Here is a 15772-nt window from a genome sequence, read left to right as displayed (position 1 = left end):
TCACACTGTCTTTAAAAAACATTACTGAAAGAGAAAAAGTAAGGGTCCAAACACTGAACCTTGAGGTACATCACTATAAACCGTAGACCATTCAGAGTATAAATCATTAACTACTACTCTCCGAATACGGTTTTTTAGTCAGTTTTCTATCCATTTACAAACTGATTTTCCAAGCCTGTAGACTTTACCTTACACATTAGCTGTGTGTGGGGAACTGTGTCAAACGCTTTTGCAAAATCCAAGTATACTACATCTACAGCCACTCCTATGTCTAACGTTTTGCTCACCCCCTCATAAAAAGAAATCAGATTTGTTGGACATCTTGGGGTTTATTTACTAAAGAAAGAGAGATGTGTCAGCCACTGATGCAGCTTTACAGCTTAGCAACTCTGAAAAAAAGTCCATGGACCTAGACAGTTCGGGGTTTATTTACTAAAGCTGGAGAGTCCAAAATCAGACTCCCTTCTGCATAGAAACCAATCAGCTTCCACGTTTCATTGCCAAAGCTTCATTGAACAAGCTGAAGTTAGAAGCTGATTGGTTTCTATGCAGAAGGGAGTCTGATTTTGGACTCTCCAGCTTTAGTAAATAAACCCCCTTCTGTCTTTCATGAATCCATGCTGTCTGTTGCTTAAAATATATATTTTTTTGCAAATACTCATCTATGTGTTCTTTTATTAAACTCTCCAGTATCTTTCCAATTACCAGGTCCAGCATAGCATCATTCCTAGTTGGGGGCCTCTATTAAATGTACTATAAAATTGTCTTGTAATAGGTATATACATTTTTGCCCTTTGACTGTTCCAATAGTGCTATTACTGCATTCAATATCAGGTGAGTTAAAATCCCCCCAAATCTTATCAATGTCCCAGCCCTTGAAGCCCTTTCCATCTGTGCAAGGAGTTTCCACCTCCTCATTAACACTCAGTGGCCTGTAACAACTTTGAACTATGCACATCCATATGCAGTTCCACCCATAATGCTTCAGCCTCATCACACTCTCCATCAACTAGGTCCTCTTTCACACTAGCTTTGAGCACACTTCTCACACAGAGACAGACACCACCACATTTACTTTTTAACCTGTCTCTTCATGCACCAAAGTTTTCAACTCTCCTATTTTGCTTAGCAGCCTCTAGCATTGTTGAATACTAATTCACTATCACATTTTGCTCTTGTGTTTTGCATATCTTTTTTTAGTAATACAAATATTACTATAATTTCCAATGGTTGCTTATAACATGGGAACCTCCTTATCACCTGCCATAACCCTCCCCTCATCTATTCTCATTCCACTCTCCATTAATGTCTGACCCATAACTGACCTGTCTGCTCCATTGAATTCTAGTCCCCCCCCCCCAATCCTAAATACTCCTCCAGCCTTCCCATAAATCTCTCCCCAAGCACAGCAGATTCAAACTTGGGAAATTACAAGGGGGTATATTTGTGCTTGGAGAAGTGATTTAGTCAGGGTGGGGGAGGTAAAGGATATGTGCTAGACCATTTTGAAAGGGGAGAGTATTTGTGATAGAAACAATGGGTTGCGGGGAAAGGAGGGTTGCCAGAAGGGGGAAGAGGATTTGTGCTAGGAGAGGAGATTTGAGGAAGAAGGGTTTGTGGCAGAGGGAGAAAAGCATTACCACTGAAAAGAAGGAGATTTGTACTAGAAGTGGGGAAAACATTTTTGCTGGGAGGAGAAATTTGGGAGTGGGACTGTGGTTGTGCTAGAAACGTGGGGGAAAGGAAGATTTGTCCTGGGGGGAATGAGGGAAATGAGGGGAACGCCGAGCGGCCGCACATTTGCGTTCATGTAAGAAAAAAATATGTGCTGAGAGCGTGCACCCTGCTCGCTCCCAGTGCACATGTCTGGTACTCATGGAAAGGTCCCGGTCTGCTCTTTCGATCGGGACCTTTCCCGATCATGTGACAGCCGCGTCGATGTGTCACGGCGGTCACATGATCCCAAACCACGCCCCGCCTGCCACGCCTCCCGACTTCTGAAACTCTTAAAGGGCCGGGAGGCGCAGGCGAGAAAGGGTTAAAATAGAGAGATTCAGGTACTGCTGCTAGCTCCCTGTATCACTTGCTGTAAATGCTGAACCCAATGAAAGCTAGACAACTTGCATTTTCAGGAGGCCTAGTTATGGCAGAAAATGTTTTATTCTCATGACGTTTTTTTTAAGGAGACATGATTACCTGCCTTTTAGGGTAAAGCGACAGTGCCCCCTGATAACCCACTCCCCCTTTTTAAGTATGCATGGATTTCCTGCTGCAGGAGCCTACCCTGAATAAACTGGGATGTAGAAGCTTACCCGAAAGGGATGAAGTTACTGATTACACAACCTCCCACATGAGAGTGTTTAGGCTTTGGGATTGGCTGCTTAGGCCCAATCAAATGTCACAGGTTGCCAGTCACATGCTTTCCCATACCATAGAGCAACAGAGCAGAGAGGGGGCTAGGCAGCACAGATAAGATTCTTGGAGAGTGAACTCTGAGTGAGCAAAGCAACAGCGTATCTATAAACAGGTCCCAATAATAAAAAAAGGGAAACAAACACAGTAAGGAGGAATATTCACAAATACTTACTGCATAGAAACGCATATTATGGTTCAGAGGTGCAGGCTCCTTGTCTTTAGCCAGTTCATACTGAGTTACCAGCTCATAATGAGGAGAAAAGGTTGGAAGCGCGTCGAATAAAGGAATACCTGTAACAAAGATATAAAGCTGATTAAAGACAAAAAAATATTGTGCTCACAAAAAGCGCTTACACCTACAATTTCCACAGAATGAGGAACATAGCAAACTAAAACTGCAAGCCTGCTCAGGGTATAATAATTCCTCCTACTACCAACATATATCCGTTTTGTAGCTAAACAGTATGATCATAAACACAGATGTGGGACCTGGGTCCCTCAATCGACTCCAAGAAAGGATTTTACAGTGCGTACAAAAATCATTTGTCCATTGAGGGTCACAGGGAAACTTAACCTTTGAGATTTCTACAAGCAGTCCAACTGAGGGGTGGGTAACCGAGCAACAACTGCTAACAGGCCCAAAGCTAACAGAAACTGGGGACTGCCTGCAGCTTAAACAGCCAGCCTAGGGATCTTACACCCAAAGCTAGCATCAAGTAAGGTTGAAAAGACCACCTGATAGAACGTAAGGGAGCATATGAACAGAAGACCAGGTGGCAGCCTTGCAAATCCTGGAAAACAAAGACCTGGTGCCCAAAAGCAGAGTGAGCGTACACCTAAGACCCTAAGCGTGAGCAGTGGTCTGTCTGAGCGAGAGAGGAGTAGAAGAAGATGGTGGAACGAGTAGCCAGGGAACCCGTCCATGTCCACCCAAGACAACAGTCAAGGAATCCATCTTTCTGAAAGAAGCAGTGGGTGACAGAAACTGACACAGACTGAACCACAACCAGAAAATGGAGGCAAATTTCCTTCTGATGGCCTGGAGCCAGACAATGAGATAGGAGAACAATGTCCTGCTTAAAGTGAAAGGAAGAGACTACCTTGAGCAGGAAGAAATCAAAAGCAGAACTATTGGCCTCAAGACTGCAAGGATGTTTGCGATCACTAGGTAAGAAAATGCTGTCTTTTGAAGCCAAAGTCATTCCAGAAATTTCTTTGGTTGACAACCTTGTCTTCTGCACTGACACTTTGTTCACAACTTTGGATTGTAAGCATGACCCACTAGAATGGCGTTTAATTAATTAGTGTTAAGCCTTGAGACTGTCTCATTAAACAATGGCAATGTATCCCTTCAATACCTGTTGGCTATGCTGCACACATGAAAGAAACATGCACACACACATTCAGTGCACAAAGTACAACTGGAATATCTATGGAGATCTAGTAGCAGTGGCTCTGCTGCTTGGAATGCAGAAAGTACAGTTATATGTGGGAATGGGACAGACATGCAAGAGAGTGACATTACTTTAACCACTGGCCTACAGGGCACTTATACCCCCTTCCTGCCCAGGCCAATTTCCAGCTTTCAGCGCTGTCACATTTTGAATGACAATTGCGCGGTCATGCAACACTGTACCCATATGACATTTTTATCATTTTTTTGTGACAGATAGAGCTTTCTTTTGGTGGCATGTAATCACCTCTGGATTTATTCTTTTTTCTTGAACAAATCAAAAACGACTGAAAATTTTGAAAAAAAAAAACGTTTTTTCTTAGATTTTGTTATAAAATTTTGTAAATAAGTGATTTTTCTCCTTCACTAATGTGCGCTAATGAGGCTGTAGTGATGGGCACTGATAGGCTGCACTGATGGACACTGATAGGTGGCAATGATGAGGAGGCACTGGTAGGTGGCACTTAAGGGCATTGACAGGCATCACTGATGGGCGCTGAAAGGCAGCACTCATATATGGCACTGATAGGCAGCAACGACAGGCGTCACTGACTGGCACTGATAGGCAGCACTGATTGGCAGCACTGATAGGTGGCCCTGACTGGCACTGACTGGGTGACACTAAAAGGCAGCTCAGATGGGCACTGATATGTGGCATTGATGTGCACTGAAATGTGGCACTAATGGGCACTGGCAGGTGACATGGATGAGCACTGACAGCTGGCACTGATGGACACTGACAGGTGGCACTACTGGGGCTACACAGATCATCAGGGCACACTGACCATCAGTGCTCTGATGATCTGTGTACATGTCCCCTCCGAGGAATGCCGATTATCGGCTCTCCTATCCTCTCGCGTGCTCTCGGAGCCGCGCATGGGCGGTTAGAATGGGAGGACGTCATATGACGTCCTCCCAGAACGAGAGAAACGCCTTGCGCCCGTCATTGTACTATATGGCGGGTGGGAGGCAGTTAAAAAGATATGGCTACTCTGAAAGAATCAGTTTCCTGAACAGAAAACATGGCACAAGAACCACTCGCTGACCTAAGGATATTTTGTCTCAAAATGTTGTGAAAGCGATGAACAACGTAGGTGAAGGTTTTCATTATTTGAGACGGATGTTTTCAAGAATAACTGATGGCATGATTAAGAAAGGCATTTTGTTGGTCCACAGATCAGATATATCATCAATGACAAGCGGTTCATAGATTTGTTGGTGGGGGCAGAGAAAAATCGTCCGGAAAGCAACTGTCGAGCATTTTCTTGGCAATGTAAGAGCACCAGACTACATTCAGCTGGTTGACAAACTTCTTACAGCATACAAGACCATGAAGTGCACCATGTCACTGAAGATCCATTTTCTGCATTCACATGTGGACTTTTCTTTGCATAATGGAAACTATGCCTGTCCTGAGCCAGTGTATTATGACAAGACTCACACTAAAATTGTTTAAAAATGCTTGCATTCACAAGACAACTTCTCCTAAGGAACATCTAAAAAGGTATCTTTTTTTAATCTTTTTTTTTCTGTGTGAATGGAAACAAGTGAACATATCTTGGGGTTTCCTAAAATGACAGCAGAAGTGGAAATACCCCTCAATGGATAAGAAAGAGAACTTGATTTACAGGAGGTTTTTTTCTTTTTTGTTAGTGAAAAGGTTTCATGATCTGAACAAAAGTTGGCCAGTGAAAACAGTCCAGCAGTGTAATAGTTTGTCCCAACCCCTTGGCAAGACAGCTTGGTGTGCATGTAAATGTGCAGAAAATTTTAAAAAACAATCATGAAATAAAAAAAAATAAAATAAAATCATTAATAAAAAATATAACACTACAATTACATTAGCCAAATACAGGTACCAGAATACAATATTTTTCATGATAGTGGACTCTACAACATATGTTAAACAAACTATAGGTTTTGAGCAAATAGCACTGGGTAATGGATTTAAAAAATACATAACAGCCGATCTCACCTGTGCAGTTCTGAATCTTCTGGATAAATGTACTGGAAACAGGTATGGGTTGTGGAAATTTTAGAAAAAAACAAGCAGGGAGATCAACACTGTTGGCATTGGTGATGGAGGAGAAAGAGGGAGTGCTGCAAAAAAAAAAGAAAAAGAAAAAAATAAACCCACACTAAAAATAACAAGGCTTCCAAGGTTTTACATTAAGTTCAATATTAAAGAAGGTAGGAAACAGCTAAGACAACTCCAACTTCAGCACAAAAGAAAGGATTTGTGACCTGTAAATTTTGTATGTTTGAGTACAGGACAAAGGCTGGGTATTCATAAACCCTTGGTTATAAGTGCCTACCTTCAGGTAATTGGACACTGGCAAGCTTTGATGGGCATTTCAGTTGAGTGGAAGGCCTCGAATGAGACTACCATAAGGGTCAGAACTCTCATACAGAATCTCACTGAGAGATGTTTCTTTGATGATATAGTGGTTGTAAACTTTAGACATGAAATAAGAACAAAACATATCTCTATAGTGTGTACTTGTCTCAAATTAAGATCACTAGGTGTCATTTCTGTCTGTTTTGTTCCTCTGCTATCAGCATAAATCACTTCTGACAGGTTTTAATGACACCGAGAGAAAAAAGGTGACAGAGGAGTGTCTCTAGCTGATTGACAGCCTCGGCTCTGTTCCTGTGTGCTGTGTGGGGGGGTGTCTCTTCCCTCCAATCAACTCTCTCCTCTCCTCACTGAACTCTGCAGTAGCATCAGCACTCCGCAGCCTGTTTTCTAAAAGCTCAGACAAGCTTTATAAATTCTGGACTTTGAACAGATGTAGAGAAGAAAACAGCAGATAAAGAGGTACAACTTACATAGGCGGCTTTGTTTCATCTCTGTGTATCACCCAAGGGCAGCCACTTCACTGGGTTTTTAATGGTTTATAACCACTTAAAGCTCTGAGCATGAGATCTTAAGAGAGAGGAATGTAGTTTCTGGAACAAAGAATTTTGCCTGGGCTATGTTAACAACTCTGGACAGTTGCTGATAGTTGCGTCAGATGTAGCACCTTTTTTGTAGAAAATATTTTCTGCAATAAAGGTGCAACATCAGAGTACAGCTGTCAAGATCTGTTTAACACTGTCCAGTTATTAGCTGAGCTGGCACCTCAGATTTGTGATTGATTACACCCTGTGATTTAGCCTGGAGCTGTGTTTTTTTTTTTTGTGGACTTTTGCCTGGACAGTGTTCAGAATGAGGCCTAAGCATTCTAGGCGAAGGGAAGGTTTGAAAGCAGACTTTTGAAAAATGATTACACAACTGAAAACCTGAAGCATATGAATAGTCCTTTAGACATTTTCACATGGTTTAAGGGGAGATTTGTCCTTCTTAAGAAGATTCTCTAGGTGTCCTGTTACCTGAATGTTGCTGAGAAGGCAAGAAGGGGTACCTTTGTTAACACTCTAGGTGCAGAGGATAAGCCAATTGGAAATGTTTCTGTCCTGCTGTGAAGTGCAGGAAGCATTGATGAGGCAAGTAAACAGAAATATGTAGATAAGAATCTTGAAAATCTATGAAAACTAAGCATTCCTCTTTTCTCAGAGGCAATAACCAACCTTACGGAATTCTAGCACCAGGACAGGATGAATATCCTCGTTAGATTTGTAGACTTGTTCACAGTGCCAAAACCCGACTTTCCTTGAGAATATTTAGATTGCATTAAAAAGAGAAAACACTGAAGGAGGGTAGAGTTTTGAACTCTTTTGTAGGTTTTGTGTTTCAGGTCTTGTGCCATAAATGGACCATGTTTTGGCTTTAAACATGAAGCCTGTTGAGGAGAGCCACACAGCAATCTTTTTGAGGAGGCAGAGACCCTGATGAAAGGTTTGGAACATTCAATATCTCACCAAACAGATGTCCTTGTGACGTTTCCAAGCAGCTTCAGCTGACAAGGATTCTGCACATGGACAGAAATTACAGTCATTCCGGAAATCTGTTTCATGACTTATTCTAGGGCAGGCAACGATAAAGTAGAACTCTAGGCAACACTTTTTTCTTCATTTTGGATAGAGCCCCATTAGAGATTTACCTTCACTTCCTGTCCCACAACCAAACAGGAAGTGAGAGGAAATTACTGAAACTTAAGGAAATTCCCTGGGGACCCCCAGGTCACCAGAACCAGGGGCCCTATTGGAAGATTTCCCCTCTATTACTTTTCTGGGGACAACCCAAAATTTTGTTTTTTCTTTTACTTTAATAATAATGGTAAACAAGACAAATAGAGGGGGTGATTCTCCCTAACAGGGGCACAGACAGTAATAAAAACTGACATGGTTCTAATCCCTCTCCACTCTAAAGGCAAAACTTGTTTTTTTTAGCTTTGGATAGTTATACTTTAAAGGAGGTGGTGATCTACCTGAACAACATGGGAGAAGTCAAAGATCACAGGCCACAGTGCCGCCTCCTGACACCTGATATAAACCTCTAATTGCCATACTACCGCGTCGCAATCCTGTGCATTGAACTGCAATCATGGGTTCAAATCAGATGTTGAGGAGGCAACATACTGTCTCCTCATCATCTATCAAACACACTCGGATTGCTTTTCAGAGGAGCAGCAATGCCTGCTGCGCTCGTGAATGAGCCCTTAGTTGCATTCGGCAGCGCCCCCCTCGGGGCTTGTTCATATGTAAAGTTGGGGTGGTGGCAAAACCCTGCGGCTGAGTCGCGGCCTTACCGCCCCTATCCCTCCAATCCCCCCCCCCCCTTCGCTGCTGAGGCACATGCCGCAGCGGAAACTATAACCCCCGTTACTTTTGGGGGGTGCTACTTGCTGCCAATTCAAATAAGTGGGGCTCTGCAACTGCATGCTTCTGCAGGGTCCAAGAAGTTAAAGCAGGTGGTGAGAAAGCAACACAACGCCGCTTTAACTGTATGCTGTACTGCACAATGTTGCAGCTGCATATAAAAGTTTTCGTTTGCTTTCAGAAACCCACAGGATATAACTGAAGTCTATAGCTAAGCGCAGCAAACCCGCAGGAAAGCTGCAGGTACACTGCATTTCACCCGTGGTGTGAGTAAACCGCAGAGCATCCATGTGAAAGCAGCCCTATACTACTATGCCCAGTGTATTGCTTCACACTGACCTGAAGATCTCCTCTTTCCTACTGATGTCACCACTCTGGAGACCACTAGCCGCAAGAAGAGGTGGAGTGCAGTTGGTATCACTCCGCATGGGAACAAAGCCAGCACTACAGAGGAGGCATGGGCTTATGCAGCGTTTGCTCCCTACTACAGCTTCAACTTTACAAGTAGTCCCTCTGCATTGCACTCTGTTTGATTTTCTGGGATGGCGGGTCAGCAAGCCCAGATCACAACCTACCAGTCACCTGGCCGCGATCTACGGGTTGCTGACCCCCGTTCCAGGGCATCAACACAAAAAAAGTAAGGTGTGGGGCAGTGTCTGCAAGTGCTTTAGTCCTGGAAAGCAGAATTCTGATCATTTCCAAAGCCCAGTTAGCTACGGTCTGGCAAACAGAAATAGCAGCAATAGCTAGTTGCAGAGCAGGACAAGTGAGGTTAAAAGGTGACTCCAGTAAAAGATATGTCAGACTTCAGCCATCCTCTGTAACAAATATTTAATTTTTGATGAGATACTCCTAAACCGCTAATCACTTCTAAAGGTAATTGATACCCTGCAGTTTTCTTCATTAGAACACTGCAAGTGCATCTGCTGATTAATAATGAAAAAGTTACTCCCACTCAGATTCTTTCTGCACATTGGTGTAACCAAACAGCTTTCTCTCCAAAGCAAAAATGGTAAAAAACTAACAAAATTTGGTAAAATCCTTGCGATGCACATCACCCAGAGTGGAGCTGCTCTTTAAGGAAAGCCTTTAAAAGCATTTCAAATTTTAGGTCAGTAAAATGTTTAAAATTAAGGAACATCTTCTACAGAAACATTTTAAGATTGAGACTGCAGGTTCAGCTACTGGAACTGACCACTATTTAGTGAATTATTTTTCCACTGGATAGTTTGGCAATGATCCTTAGGAGGAGTGAAATTGTGATAAGTTGCCCATTCTATTTGTTGGTGAATGAGAATGTCTTTTTAGATTTAGCAGGTCTCTTATTACCGAGGGGCATGGCAAAAAGGAGGAGAACTGAGTGAGACTATGCAGGTTTTGTGCACAGCAAAAGTGAGCATATCTACACTGGCCAACATACTGTGCGAAGTCTAAACATTAGGTATATATGAGTCTGGGAGAGGGAAAACTGCTGTGGTCTCATGCGACACTAGCTCTGGGTCCTCCTCATTCACCTAAATGTCTGCATTCTCTAGCATAGGAATTTCACTTTCTGACTCAGTCAGAGATGGTTGTGAAAAAGGAGCTTGGAGTTTTTGAGCTCTGGACAGGAATGGCTGTATTAAAGTCGTCAGTTTGCCCAAGAAAGTCTGCCTAGCCTAAACAGGCTGCTTGTTGTGTGTCTGAGATAGAGACAAGAATAGAATGAAAAAACCATATGAAAACAGGGTTCTGCTCCAGAGTAAGGGAAGCATCATCACTCTGAGTGGTTTTAGTGTTTTGTAGACCTTCGACAGAGGAAATGTTTGCCTCAGCTTTTGCCGTGATTCCCTTGTGCCTGGTTTCCAGCATTGCCATCAGAGAGGGTACTCCTCTGTGAGGTACAGAAAGGGGTTAGCGTGCCTATGAAGAAGTACGTATAGCAACCGAGGTGGTGAACGTCCCGTAGCAAAGTCCTTGCGGCAAAAAGGTTGTAGGAGTGCCCGAGTACCTTTAAAAAGGGGTCTAGGTGGACCTGGTGGTAATAACCAGCGCAACCTGCAGTGTGAGGTTACACCTAGTCATCCACCTAAGACTTATGCTGTGAATTGTGGAACTTTTACCACCAAGTTTTAAAAGTTTAGCACTTTATAAGTGAATAATCTGCACACACAATTCCTGGTTACCAGACTGTTACTGTAGAAATGAATTCTATTTAGGAAACATGTAATAAGTGAGGGTGAACCTATCTTACATGTCCATGCTGCTTGTCCATATTTGAGGTCCATGCCTCGCTTGTCATAGTGAACATACCCAAAGGGGGGGTATTTAGGGTCTGGGTTCCAAAGGCTTGGACCACTGTTTTGGAAATTTATAGTACCCTGTGATTAACTACACTCATCGCACATTGTGTTAAGGTGAGTGCCCAAGCAAGATCCAGTGTCTGAAATTTTACAGGCTGTTTCATGGTGTTGGGTCCAAGCACAGCTCCCAAGATTTTACCAAGTTTACACCAATTCAGATGCACTGCTGCCACTGTTCTATTAAAAGATAGTGAGAAGTTGACTGAAGAATTGATTGAAAAATCTGAAGTAAATTAATAAACTAGCTAAGCATAGAATTATTTCTCTGTAAGAGAGAAAAGGTCCATTGCCTAAAGACACTAGAAAAATCTGAGTGGTGTAGAGTTAAAAGGATATACCCAGGCGGTGTGTCTAGCAAAGCTTAGCCAGTGTTTAATCACGTGAAGGTAGCAGCCCATAAACCAGGGTCTAGGACAGGTGCGGCTCCCGGCAAAAATGAATGCGGCTCTTTGCCTCTTATCATATTTTGTATACTGTGGCTCTTTGCCCAGTTTCACGTTTCTCTTATTTTTACCTGTTCCTCTATCCAGCGGCGCGCTGTCTTCCAGCTTCTGTAGTGTGGGCACTGGGCATGACAGCCGGGTGCCAAGTGCGCATGCGCAAGAAGCGGTGCTTCTTGTGAATGGTAAGGCAGTACCTGGGACACATGACAGATCCCAGAAGCCGCCGGACCAATCACAAAGCGCAAGTGCTTCTCGCTCATGCGCACTGGGCACCCGGCTGTCATGCCGAGCGCCATTACAGAAGCCGGGAAGACAGCGCGCGGCTGGATTGAGGAACAGGTAAGATCAAACAAAAACTCTGCGGAAGTAAGAGTGGGTACCTGTCAAATTCAGGTACCCGCTCCCCACCTCCCCAAAGGTCAGCAGTCATCTGTACTGTCCGCAGTCTCTGGTCATCCCTGTGCTGTCCGCAGTCTCTGGTCATCCCTGTGCTGTCCGCAGTCTCTGGTCATCTCCTGTACTGTGTCTGCAGTCCATTAGTTCAGAATATTTTTTTGTATACTTGTGTGTTAGAGTGAGAGAGAGAAGGGAGAGAGAGAGAGAGACAGGTCCAACAGCAACCTCCAGGGTAGTTGATGTGTTAACTCTGGCTAAGTTGCATTTGATGTGTGTGTTGAGGGTGGACACTTACCTTGAAATGAACACATTGTTGTTTTGTAAGGGGAAGAAAGTGTTATGGTGAATAATATGGTTTTAATTATGTGTTTTTGTGTGAGTGTTTGTCTGTTTTGGCAGGTCACTGCGTGGTGTGGCTCTCTGACTTTCACAGTTTAAAATTTTGGTTCTTTGTGTCTAACTTGTTCGCCACCCCTGGTCTAGGACTATCCAGCTTGTGTCATGTACAATGAAGATAACTAATTTTACACTATAATGACCATTCTATAAGCCCTATTACAGATGCAGTCTGGATGCAGTAGCACACCCAGTGTGTCTCAAATAATGTCCATGATCAGCTTGCATGTCAAAGGCTTACTCAACAAGAATAAAGGGCCTGCAGAGCAATGAAAAATAAATTAGTGGCATCAAATTGTAACTAGTTGCTGCACTGCACTTGAGTCAGCGCTCAAGACAAGTTGCAATAAGTGCTTGTATGCGCTGGGCCTCTACGAAGCCCGACACCTGGATAATGGTTGTTCGGTGTGAAGAATGCTCATATACAACCTTATTTGAAGGTCATACATACAAAACCTAAACCAGAATGCCATATCCAGCAGGTTTAAATTCTAGGCTAAACCTAACTAGTCTGGAAAAAAAAAAAATTCCCTTCCCTCTCCTAATATTTATGCTGATTCACCTGTGTAAGAAAGATGTACGAGGTGTGGCAATTTAATTCCCGGAATGGACCGGTACTAATTTTGTCAAACATCTCTGCATTCTTCCAAAGACTGCATGAAATCTGAAAACGTCACTCTCTCTGATCTTCTGTCTCTCTCAGTCCCAAACCCTCCATTGAAATCTGCCGCACTGTCTCCCTGTTCATGTTCAGTTCTTCTGTCATCATTCGCACACTCATTCTTCAATCTGAGTGTGAGAGGGTTCACACACTGTCCACATTTGTGTCTGTCCTTTGCGTTTTTGACTGCCTATTTCTTGCATCATCAAGGAAATCTTCCCGCCCCTCCATAAACCTCCTTTGCCATTCAAAAACACTTAATTTCTTCATGGAATGTTCACCATAGCCCTGTTATAACAGAGCTAAAGTTTCACTTGCACTTTTTTCCAATTTTCACACAAAACGTGATGTTCTACTACACCCGTTCCTGTTCCTGATTCCTGTCACTCATTGTCCGCCAAGAGTGCAACACACGTTATCTCTTTTACTTTGTAAAGACTGAGTCGACTGGTCTGTAACTGGTGGTGAGTGCAAATTAGTACATGTCAGAACACGCTCGAGTGTGAATGGTTGTGTGCACCATAGGCTACGCTGCAGGCATTCTGGAAATTGAAATTGTTACACCTCTTACTTACTTGCTTATTTTCAGCCCACTTGAGTCGAGACATCTGATCCTCATTGTCAACCAGTAACAAACGGAGAGAAGAGATCCTTCGACAGTGGCTCAGTTCATAAATCCTGTGTTGGTGACATCACCCACAGGCTCCTATGGCCCATCTATTGTCTACACTCTCTCCTCTCCATTGCAGTCTGTGCTGACACACACAGGAGAGTCAGATCACATTATCAGACCAACGCAGGCTGAAAACAGGTAATTATATACATATTTTTACACAGGATAGTCAGCATAGGTGTTAGGAGAGGGGAGGGAGTATTTTTAAAGGCTATTCAGATTTATCCTGGAACTCTATTTTAAATGTAATGAACAGATATCCAATTGGCTACAATAAATACCTGCATTTTGAAATAACATACTAAAATGCAATATGCATTGTAATAGGATGGTATTTAAATTTTTTGTTGCGCAATATTTGTCAACTGTTTAACAGACCCATATTTTCAGTAAAAAAAATGACACAAAAATGAATTTCAGTGCATGAAAACACAATATAAACCATGATATTTATTTTGTACAAAACAAAGTCGTGTTGAGTAAATAAATACCAAATATGTCAAACCTCAAAACTGTGTGCATCCATATAACAAAAAATTACAGTACCCCAAATTATCAACAGGCAGTGCTTTCAATGCTCACCAGTTTAGAGTTAACTGTAAATGATGGACCAACATTTTTTATCTCTCACCAATATGTGCTGAGCATTCTGTGTTTATATACTGTATACATGAGCACCCCACACGTTTCTGTGTGTGCAGGGCAGAACAGTACTTTGAATTTTTGTCTTATTTTTATTATAGTCAAAATTGTAGATACATTTTTTTTTCACTTAACTTTATTAATATTATAAAAAAAGACCCTTATGTGATAGCATTGGCAGGTGACAGGTACCCTTTATGGGGACATCAGGCATTTTCAAGACCTCCAATGTCTTTCCTGTCCTCAGAGCAGAATGCTTCTAGTTACATGAGGAATGGATGTACCTTGATGTTCTGCTCGCCATCCTGGCAGGTTTTTTGTGGTATTATAAAACAGACAAAGAGCGCGACCTAGCGCAGTACCTTTGTAAACACTTTATTAATAAATAAAAGTAATATACTCACAAACGCATAGTGTCAACATGCATATCAAATAATCAAGATGCCACTTTTTGCCAGATCTGCAATGCTTAGCTTGTGCCATCTAATCTTTTGGCTCTGAAGAACTGGGGTTGCCCCTCGAAACATGTTAGCCATACTGGATGCTAAAGGGTATTCCCGTGCTACAAGCTTAGTGTTGCAGATTTGACAACAGTCACACCTTGATTATTTGATATGCCTGTTGACACTATGCGTTTGTGAGAATATTACTTGCTTTTATTTACTAATAAAGTATTTACAAAAGTAATGCGCTAGGCAGGCACCCCCTGTCTATGATTTATAGTGCTGCATGTGAAGGAACACCCTCAATTCTAAGAGGGCAGCAAGGCATCACAGCGCTAGTGGAAAACGTAGCAAGCTCTATGCAACACGCTTGAGCGCAGGAGATTGCTTTTACAGGGTTTTTGTGGTGCATGGCTCCTAGAAGGTAAAAAAAAAGCCCAGGAATCCTAAAGGAGGGATCTGGCAGAGCCACCATCTCGCACATCCCAAGTAATTGAGTAGCATTACAGCGACACAAAATAGCAAATAGCTTACAGCCTATTAGAAACCTGGGGTGTATGAGACATCTGACATTTATTTCCATTATTTCCTCCTAACTGTGAAAAGAATCAAAGTTCTTACCCTTTATTATCAATAGGATGTGAGCCCATTATTAAAGGAGCAATTGGCAGCTTGTACATGGCAGAAGTGGATTCAATTGTGACAGAAACATTCAGGCCCAGAGATCGGGGAAGTGCTAAACAAGATAAAATAATTAAAATGACAAAATTAGGCATAAACAAGATAAGGAGCACATATAGATGCCCCCATTAACATATACAGTACTGTTCAAAGACTTAAAGATACTGAAAAAATGCTGTAAAGCAGGATTTCATAAAAAAAAAATACCTAGAAGTACAGTAACTAGGGGGGAAAAAAACCCCAAAAAACTAAATTTGGGGTGGACAGCTTTTGTTTTTATCCCTTTCATTGCCTATTACTGCAATTTATTTCCTTTTTTATTTTTCTCTCACAACTTTCAGGGTTTGTTAAAGACCCCCCAAACCATACATTTTCTGAAAGCAAAAGACTAGTAGAATAAAATGGTGCTATTGATTTTGTAGGTCCCGTGACTAAATCAAAACAATATTTTCAATTAAAATACACT

General features: G+C 42.3%; 1 protein-coding gene across 1 annotated transcript in view; it reads right to left on the bottom strand.

The window, feature by feature from the left end:
- MED1 (mediator complex subunit 1) overlaps positions 1-15772 on the bottom strand; it is a 96993-nt gene that overhangs the window by 45554 nt on the left and 35667 nt on the right. Inside the window, exons 11-13 of the mRNA XM_089654870.1 lie at positions 15247-15361; positions 5844-5968; positions 2588-2706 (exon numbers count right to left, since the gene is read on the bottom strand). Coding sequence (XP_089510996.1) covers positions 2588-2706; positions 5844-5968; positions 15247-15361 — 359 coding nt within the window. The remainder of the gene's footprint in view (positions 1-2587; positions 2707-5843; positions 5969-15246; positions 15362-15772) is intronic.

This window comes from Staurois parvus, unplaced genomic scaffold (genome assembly GCF_062004578.1).
Source record: "Staurois parvus isolate SC_StPar_1 unplaced genomic scaffold, SC_StPar_1.0 ptg000813l, whole genome shotgun sequence".
Lineage (NCBI taxonomy): Eukaryota > Metazoa > Chordata > Amphibia > Anura > Ranidae > Staurois > Staurois parvus.
This window is presented reverse-complemented; position numbering and strand designations above follow the sequence as displayed.